This window comes from Rhinoderma darwinii, chromosome 7 (assembly GCF_050947455.1).
Source record: "Rhinoderma darwinii isolate aRhiDar2 chromosome 7, aRhiDar2.hap1, whole genome shotgun sequence".
NCBI lineage: Eukaryota > Metazoa > Chordata > Amphibia > Anura > Rhinodermatidae > Rhinoderma > Rhinoderma darwinii.
The window spans coordinates 136,434,385-136,444,777 of record NC_134693.1 but is presented as its reverse complement, the minus strand read 5'-3'; the positions used below and the strand labels follow the sequence as shown (position 1 = coordinate 136,444,777).

The following is a 10,393-nucleotide window of genomic DNA, read 5'->3' as shown; positions in this document are numbered from 1 at the left end:
GATAGATAGATAGATAGATAGATAGATAGATAGATAGATAGATAGATAGATAGATAGATAGATAGATAGATAGATAGATAGATAGATAGATAGATAGATAGATAGATAGATAGATTGATATGAGATATAGATAGATAGATAGATAGATAGATAGATAGATAGATAGATAGATAGATAGATAGATAGATAGATAGATAGATAGATTGATATGAGATGATAGATAGATAGATAGATAGATATGAGATAGATAGATAGATAGATAGATAGATAGATTGATTGATATGAGAAGATAGATAGATAGATAGATAGATAGATAGATAGATAGATAGATAGATAGATAGATAGATAGATAGATAGATAGATAGATAGATAGATAGATAGATAGATAGATAGATAGATTGAGATGATAGATAGATAGATAGATAGATAGATAGATAGATAGATAGATAGATAGATAGATAGATAGATAGATAGATAGATAGATAGATAGATAGATAGATATGAGATAGATAGATAGATTGATATGAGATGATAGATAGATAGATAGATTGATATGAGATGATAGATAGATAGATAGATAGATTGATATGAGATGATAGATAGATAGATAGATAGATAGATAGATAGATAGATAGATAGATAGATAGATAGATAGATAGATAGATAGATAGATGATAGATAGATTGATATGAGATGATAGATAGATAGATAGATTGATATGAGATGATAGATAGATAGATAGATATGAGATAGATAGATAGATAGATAGATAGATAGATAGATAGATAGATAGATAGATAGATAGATAGATAGATAGATAGATAGATAGATAGATAGATAGATAGATAGATAGATATGAGATGATAGATAGATAGATAGATAGATAGATAGATAGATAGATAGATAGATAGATAGATAGATAGATAGATAGATAGATAGATAGATATGAGATAGATAGATAGATAGATAGATAGATATGAGATAGATAGATAGATAGATAGATATGAGATAGATAGATAGATAGATAGATAGATAGATAGATAGATAGATAGATAGATAGATAGATAGATAGATAGATAGATAGATAGATAGATAGATAGATAGATAGATAGATAGATAGATAGATAGATAGATATGAGATAGATAGATAGATAGATAGATAGATATGAGATAGATAGATAGATAGATAGATAGATAGATAGATAGATAGATAGATAGATAGATAGATAGATAGATAGATAGATAGATAGATAGATATGAGATAGATAGATATGAGATAGATAGATAGATATGAGATAGATAGATATGAGATAGATAGATAGATAGATATGAGATAGATTGATATGAGATGATAGATAGATAGATAGATAGATAGATAGATATGAGATAGATAGATAGATAGATAGATAGATAGATAGATAGATAGATAGATAGATAGATAGATAGATAGATAGATAGATAGATAGATAGATAGATAGATATTATTTCTTTGAATATAACTGAATCTATGGTGATACGCAGAACATTTTACTAATTTATGTTATTCCTATTTCCAGTCCACAACTGCAGAACATCTCATCTAACAACTTGTCTGAGCAGGTGGAAATCTCTGTCCTTGAAACGTGATAAACCAGGTTGTCCACCATTCCTCATCATGGAAATGGACTTTGATAATAGAAGTAAAAAACATCAGCACAGTTATAAACTATTGGAACAAATCAGCAGGATGCGTGCATCAGCAGAGCTCATTGACATAGTCCTGGTTGCTGAGGGACAGAAGTTTCCATGTCATCGGGTGGTGTTAGCCTCATTCAGTCCATATTTCAGGGCCATGTTCACGTGTGGTTTGGTGGAATGTAACCAAATGGAAGTGACCCTCCATGACATCACTGCTGGAAGTGTCTCAATCATCCTGGAATACATGTACACCTCACAACTCTACATCAACAACCTAACTGTCCAAGGTGTCGCCACCGCCACCTATTTCATGCAGATGGATGAGGTCTTCAAGATGTGTCAAACTTACATGATGGACCATATGGATGCATCAAACTGCATTGGGATCTTCAACTTTGCCAAGCAAATAAGTGCAGATGACTTAGAAGAAAGCTCCAAGAAATACTTATATCAACACTTTAGTGAGGTCGGCCTACACGAGGAGATCCTAGAAGTTGGTTTTCAACAGTTGATGGCCATGATCAAGTCCGATGACCTCAATGTTTCTCGAGAAGAGAGCATCTTAGACCTAGTTCTAAGATGGGTGAACTATGACAAGAATCTAAGATCCCAACACCTTATTGATCTTTTAAAACATGTCAGATTACTTCTCGTGAGCCCGTCTTTCCTTCGAGAAGCTAGGAAGAGGAACACCGTACTCTTGTGTAATGCCCAATGCTATGACATGGTTGAACAGGCCCTAGAAGCTATTGAGAAATCTACTCAAGTATCTCTTAGTCTCCGCTATGGAATGGAGACTACAAGTCTTCTCCTCTGTCTTGGCAATAATGCCACGGGCATTAGGTCGAAATATGGAAGTTATGGAGATGCCAGCTTTTGCTTTGCTCCTACAACGGGGAAAATATGTTACATGCCATCGCCGAAGCAAGGAGAGGTGTTGGGCTCGGTATTGACAGGTGTCGTTACCGAAAACAATGATATAATATTGGCCGGTGAAGCAACAGCAGTGAGGTTGTCCAGGCAAAAGAACAGTCGTATTGAGATCTGCAGGTCAGTAGAATCCAACTGATTTCCCAATGTGATGGTAACTATTCCCATTCTGACCATTTTACGTGCAATGTTGGAAGGCGGTTTCTTTTGGATCCATGGTGAATGAGATGCCACACCTAAGGTTGACCCCATTCCCCTTCCCAATGGGTCTTGTAAGCCTCCTCTGAGCCCCCTTCTACATATGTACTGCAAACAAGCCAAGCTAGCAATGGCACCCAAGAGTTATTCCACCATCCTCTCCTACAAAGGATTAAGACGGAGCTGGTCATGGGGAGAACATACAAACTGTCCCTCTGGCTGGATCCCAACTGGAATGTTTTCTCTCGTATCCTATTAATTAGGGTTCATTATCATTAAATGTTTACATTTTGAGAGAATAAGGACTGTGAATTAAGGATGTTGGATGACTGAACGGAAACCATCCTAGCAGGACACATGGGAGCACTAAGCATGCAAAACGGCAGCATTAGTGGAACAAGTTCTGAGAACTCGCTCAGCACTAAAAATAAAGAGCTTCATAAATAATATGCAGTGGTGGCAGCAAATCCTAAAGGAATATGTCGTATCTTTATTAGTTTTGTTCTTCTCTCGAAATAGGCTGAAGGCAATTATTTCTCCCATCTTCTTCTTTTTTTGTATGGGAATTGGTTAGTTCTGACTGTATTATATGAACCTGTCTGATCTATTGTACAGGTTAATTTAAATAACAAAAACAAATTTACCCTTAAATATTCAGTTATATATGTCTAAGAAAGTTGAGGGACAACCAATATGGTCATCATCATCAATTCTCCTGAAATAGTCATCATCAATGCTTCTAATATAGTTACCGTCATTTCATCCAATATTGTCACTATCATTGCTTCCAATATGGTCATCATCATCAATGCTCCCGAAATAGTTATCACCAATGCTTCCAATATAGTCACCATCACTGCTTCTAACACGGTCTCCATCACTGATTCCAATATCGTCACCATAACTGCTTCTAATATGGTCACAATCATTGCTACTATCATGGTCACCATCATTGCTTCCAATATTGTCATCGTCACTGCATCTAATATGGTCACCATCATTGCTTCCAATATAGTCACCATCACTGCTTCTAATATGGTCACCATCATTGCTTCCAATATGGTCACCATCATTGCTTCTAATATGGTCACCATCATTGCTTCCAATATGGTCACCATCATTGCTTCCAATATGGTTACCATCATTGCTACTAACATGGTCACCATCATTGCTTCCAATATCGTCACCATCACTGCTTCTAATATGGTCACCATCACTGCTTCTAATATGGTCACCATCATTGCTTCTAACATGGTCACCATCATTGCTACTAACATGGTCATCATCATTGCTTCCAATATGGTCACCTTTGCTGCTCCCATTATGAATACGTACCATAATTCCTTCTGATATGGTCCTCATTATTGCTTCCGGGTCATCCGCTTATGTCATATCGTTATAGGTCCTGTCCAGTCGTTTCTCAGCTTAGTGATTATCAATATGGTCACCATTGCAGTACCCATAAGACTTGTCACTCAGCTTTACCAGACTCCTGAGTACCACATTTGGCTAGATAAGCAGCAAAGCATTCATTCATGAGTCTAGGAAAGTTGGATGAGAAAATGATTGTTATCAGTAAGTAATGTAATGAATGCATTGTATGAAAATTATGACATTTCTTGCAAACTTCTCATTGACCAGGTACCACAACCGAGGGAACTACTGCTGGGAAAAGCTCTGCACTGCCGATTACCGGGAGCTGTATGCTTTGGGCACTGTTCACAATGACCTTTACCTGATTGGAGGTCAAATGAAGCTGAAAAACCAATATGTCGTTACCAACTGTGTGGACAAATATTTGGTGGATAAGGACACCTGGAGGAGTGTGGCGCCACTGCCACTTCCTTTGGCCTGTCACGCCGTGGTCACGCTCAACCATAAGCTTTATGTGATGGGTGGCTGGACACCACAGGTTAGTGGAAACCAACAGACCTTTAATAAATCTAAATATATATATATAAATATATATATATATATATATATATATATATATATATATATATATATATATAAGGCAGGATGATGGGCTGTCATCTTTTTTTGTTCCTGCGGGGGTGCTGTAGGGAAGAACATTGTGGCTGTGAGACCATGATTGCCAAAACGAAGTACTTGGGGTGAAAGAAACAATATTTCAATGGGGGTCATCTGAAAGTGGACATCTTGATACAGTTGTTACACTCCACAGTCACATGGAACTTGTTGACTACCCCATGATAAGAAATTCTCCTGGCGTTCGAGTGAGACAATGTACAGAGCTGTTGAGATGACACAAGTCTCGGATACAACATTTTGTTAATATGACAGAACCCATAGATCATATGCTGGGAGCTTCTAGTCCAGATCTGTATGCAGACAATATACGGTAACTTCCAGGACAGCACAATATATATATATATATATATATATATATATATATATATATATATATATATATAAATTCTTACAGTAATAGAAAGCAGAACTGGAGAAAGCGCAATGCTTCATTAATGATACCCCTGAGACTTGGCAGCTGAAAACAGATCCTGTCTTATGTACCATCTAATATATTTATACATTATACAGTGAAGGAAATAAGTATTTGATCCCTTGCTGATTTTGTAAGTTTGCCCACTGTCAAAGACATGAACAGTCCAGAATTTTTAGGCTAGGTTAATTTTACCAGTGAGAGATAGATTATCTAAAAAAAACAACTGAAAATCACATAGTCAAAATGATATGTATTTATTTGCATTGTGCACAGAGAAATAAGTATTTGATCCCTTTGGCAAACAAGACTTAATACTTGGTGGCAAAACCCTTGTTGGCAAGCACAGCAGTCAGATGTTTTTAGTAGTTGATGATGAGGTTTGCACACATGTTAGATGGAATTTTGGCCCACTCCTCTTTGCAGATCATCTGTAAATCATTAAGATTTCAAGGCTGTCGCTTGGCAACTCAGATCTTCAGCTCCCTCCATAAGTTTTCGATGGGATTAAGGTCTGGAGACTGGCTAGGCCACTCCATGACCTTAATGTGCTTCTTTTTGAGCCACTCCTTTGTTGCCTTGGCTGTATGTTTTGGGTCATTGTCGTGCTGGAAGACCCAGCCACGAGCCATTTTTAATGTCCTGGTGGAGGGAAGGAGGTTGTCACTCAGGATTTGACGATACATGGCTCCATCCATTCTCCCATTGATGCGGTGAAGTAGTCCTGTGCCCTTAGCAGAGAAACACCCCCAAAACCTAATGTTTCCACCTCCATGCTTGACAGTGGGGACGATGTTCTTTGGGTCATAGGCAGCATTTCTCTTCCTCCAAACACGGCGAGTTGAGTTAATGCCAAAGAGCTCCATTTTAGTCTCATCTGACCACAGTACCTTCTCCCAATCACTCTCAGAATCATCCAGATGTTCATTTGCAAACTTCAGATGGGCCTGTACATGTGCCTTCTTGAGCAGGGGGACCTTGCGGGCACTGCAGGATTTTAATCCATTACGGCGCAATGTGTAGTTTTCGGCTGAGCTCTCACCTTCCTCAGGATCAAGGATACCCCACGAGGTGAGATTTTGCATGGAGCCCCAGATCGATGTTGATTGACAGTCATTTTGTATGTCTTCCATTTTCTTACTATTGCACCAACAGTTGTCTCCTTCTCACCCAGCGTCTTACTTATGGTTTTGTAGCCCATTCCAGCCTTGTGCAGGTCTATGATCTTGTCCCTGACATCCTTAGAAAGCTCTTTGGTCTTGCCCATGTTGTAGAGGTTAGAGTCAGACTGATTCATTGAGTCTGTGGACAGGAGTCTCTTATACAGGTGACCATGTAAGAGCTGTCTATAATGCAGGCACCAAGTTGATTTGGAGCGTGTAACTGGTCTGGAGGAGGCTGAACTCTTAATGGTTGGTCGGGGATCAAATACTTATTTCTCTGTGCACAATGCAAATAAATATATATCATTGTGACAATGTGATTTTCTGTTTTTCTTTTTTATATATAATCTATCTCTCACTGGTAACATTAACCTAGCCTAAAAATTCTAGACTGTTCATGTCTTTGACAGTGGGCAAACTTACAAAATCAGCAAGGGATCAAATACTTATTTCCTCCACTGTATATATATATTATATATATACAGATGTCGCCATCTTTATCTTGACTTTTAATGCATTAAAGAGGCTCCGTCACCACATTATAAGTGCCCTGTCTCCTATATAAGGAGATCAGCACTATAATGTAGGTGACAGCAGTGCTTTTTATTTAAAAAAAACTATCTATTTTTACCACTTTATTAGCGATTTTAGATTTATGCTAATGAGTTGCTTAATGCCCAAGTGGGCGTAATTTTACTTTAGACCAAGTGGGCGTTGTACAGGGGAGTGTATGACGCTGACCAATCAGTGACGAATCAGCGTCATGCACTCCTCTCCATTCATTTACTCAGCACATAGTGATCCTGCTAGATCCTTATGTGCGGTCTTATACTAACACATTAACAATACTGAAGTGTTTAGACAGTGAATAGACATTCCACTGGATGTCTATTCACAATCCCTGCACTTCATTACTCTGTCTGTGGTAGTTACAGCAGAGGAAGCGTGATCTCGCGAGATCTCGCTGTAAATGACACGTTACAACGAGATCACGCTTCCTCTGCTGTAACTACCATAGAAACAGTAACGAAGTGCAGAGATTGTGAATAGACATCCCGTGGAATGTCTATTCACTGTCTAAACACTTCAGTATCGTTAATGTGTTAGTATAAAACAGCACATAAGGATCTAGCAGGATCCCTATGCGCTGAGTAAATGAATGGAGAGGAGTGCATGATGCTGATTGGTCAGCGTCATACCCTCCTCTGTACAACGCCCACTTGGTCTAAAGTAAAAACACGCCCACTTGGGCATTAAGCAACTCATTAGCATAAATCGAAAATTGCTAATAAAGTGGTAAAAATAGATAGATTTTTAAATAAAAAGCACTGCTGTCATCTACATTATAGCGCTGATCTCCTTATGTAGGCGACAGGGCACTTATAATGTGGTGACAGAGTCTCTTTAACCCCTTAATGACCGCCGATACGTCTTTTTACGGCGGTCATTAGTGGGCTTTATTCTAGAGCGCCGCCAAACTACGTCGCTGCATTAGAATAAAGTAAACAGAGCAGGGAGCCGTGAAATCTCCCTGCTCTCAGCTGCCAGAGGCAGCTGAGGGCTGGGGGCGTCCCTGCTCTGCCGGGTGAGATCGATATTAGTATCGATCTCACCTGTTTAACCCTTCAGATGCGGTGCACAATAGCGAGCACCGCATCTGAATGGTTTTGGAGAGAGGGAGGGAGCTCCCTCTCATCTCACTGACACCCGGCGATAAAATCGCCGAGTGTCTGTGTCTTCTATGGCAGCCGGGGGTCTAATAAAGACCCCCAGGTCTGCCTGCAGCGAATGCCTGCTAGATCATGCCGCAGGCATGACCTAGCAGATGCCTGTCCGTTTTAAACGGACAGGCAGTAATACACTGCAATACAAAAGTATTGCAGTGTATTATAATAGCGATCGGAGGATAGGGAAGTCCCCTAGTGGGACTAGTAAAAAAGTAAAAAAAGTTTAATAAAGTTAATTTAAAAAAAAAGTGAAAAAAAAAAAATGAAAAACCCAGCTTTTCCCCTTACAAAATGCTTTACTATTAAAAAAAACTACAATAAAGCAAAAAAGTTACACATATTTGGTATTGCCGCGTCCGTAACGACCCCGACTATAAAGCTGTTACATTATTTAACCCGCACTGTGAACGCCGTAAAAAATAAAATAAAAAACAATGGAAAAATTGCTGTTTTCTGTTAATCCTGACTTTAAAAAAATGTGATAGAAAGTGATCAAAAAGTCGCATCTACTCCAAAATGGTACCAATAAAAACTGCAAGTCGTCCCGCAAAAAACAAGACCTTATACAGCTATGCCGACGCAAAAATAAAAAAGTTACAGCTCTTCGAATGTGACAATGGAAAAATCTAAAAAATGGCTTGGACATTAGGGCCCAGAATGCCAGCAGGGGGAAGGGGTTAAATACACAGTGTCAAGAAACATTAACTTGACTTTTTCAATGGCTTTTGTTGTGTGATATCACATTGCAGCAAGTTATGGGTCAAGATTTATTGGCTACATCTGTATTATATGCAACTTTACAGTATATGTCCATGTTAAGGCTCATTATATATCAGGTAATACTTTTGGATTACTAATTTCTGCTATTTATTGTCTATTATGCTTTCCTTCATTAGGCTATGTTCACACTGAGTATTTTGCAGGAGGAATATCTGCCTCAAAATTCCGTTTGGAACTTTGAGGCAGATTTTACTCTCCCTGCACGCCGATTTTCGCGCCGTTTTTCGCCCGCGGCCGCTGAGCGCCGCGGGCATAAAACACCGCAAAATACGCTTTCTCTGCCTCCCATTGAAGTCAATGGGAGGTCAGAGGCGTAAACGCCCCAAGATAGGGCATGTCGCTTCTTCTTCCCGCGAGGCAGTTTTACTGCTCGCGGGAAAAAGACGCCGACGCCTCCCATTGAAATCAATGGGAGGCGTTTTAGGGCCGTTTTTGCCGAGTTTTGCGCCGCGGTTTCCGCGTCAAAAAACTCGGCAAAACACTCCGTGTGAACATAGCCTTAGGACACAGCTATATCCTGTGACTCCAGCTTAGCTGCATTGTCTATGAGAGTCTGAGGTAGTCAGAAATCCATCTTTTGTCTCATTAGAAACCCAGGCTGCTCTTCTTTGCCTCCTCCATGCTTCCTGCTGCAGCTCTACTTCTTCAGATCAGCTGAAATTTATACGCACAAGCTCACCATTAAAAGGGGTTGTCTGGTTTAGAAAAAAACATTTTCCTATATCCTATAAGGCCGAATTCAGACGAACGTAGAGTACGTCCGTGTGACGGCCATTAAAACAATGCCCGTCACACGGACGCATGTATTTCAAAGGGGCCGTTCACACGTCCGTTGTTTCAACATGTCCTATTTTGTTCCGTTTTCACGGATCACTCTATAGTCTCAAGTCTGTGGGGATCTGTGAAAGCGGCACCTCGGATGTGAAAAACTTCATGTTTTTCACGTCCGAGTTTTCCCATGTTCGTGTGAATCTGGCCTTAGGGAATTCTGGGTTAATAGAGGGGGGTCATTTGTTCAGGATTGGGCAGAGTGGAGAGCAGTTACATAGAGCGTCTCTCTCTCTGGAGGACCTGTCCTGTCCTGTCCTGTATTACACAAACAACACATTGATATGAATGGACACTGTGTAATACTTCATTTCTCCTGTGGAGGCGCTGCAGGGAAATTGAACTCTTAATGGCAGCTTTCCCTATAGATTATAGGTGATCGCTGGGGGTCCCAGCAGGGGGACACTTTGTAATCATCTTATTGTCAAGGGACCCTTCTAAACAAGAAGGAATTGTCCAAAGCGGAGAACCATTATAAACTACCAACAAAAATACCACCAGTGCAAAAAAGAAGATGATAAAATATCGGTTGATTATAGACTGAGGGGAATGACCCTCAATGATGGGGGATCCTGGAGATTATTTTGATGTGTTACCCCCTTTTTTGTTAGGACTAATGAGGACAA

At 39.5% G+C, this 10,393-nt stretch overlaps 1 protein-coding gene across 1 annotated transcript in view; it reads left to right on the top strand.

The window, feature by feature from the left end:
* The first annotated feature begins 1,559 nt into the window (after positions 1-1,559).
* The window catches only part of KBTBD12 (kelch repeat and BTB domain containing 12), a 52,181-nt gene continuing 43,347 nt past the window's right edge, over positions 1,560-10,393 (top strand). Inside the window, exons 1-2 of the mRNA XM_075832416.1 lie at positions 1,560-2,727; positions 4,447-4,717. Of these exons, the coding sequence (XP_075688531.1) occupies positions 1,655-2,727; positions 4,447-4,717 (1,344 nt within the window). The 5' untranslated portion in view covers positions 1,560-1,654. The remainder of the gene's footprint in view (positions 2,728-4,446; positions 4,718-10,393) is intronic.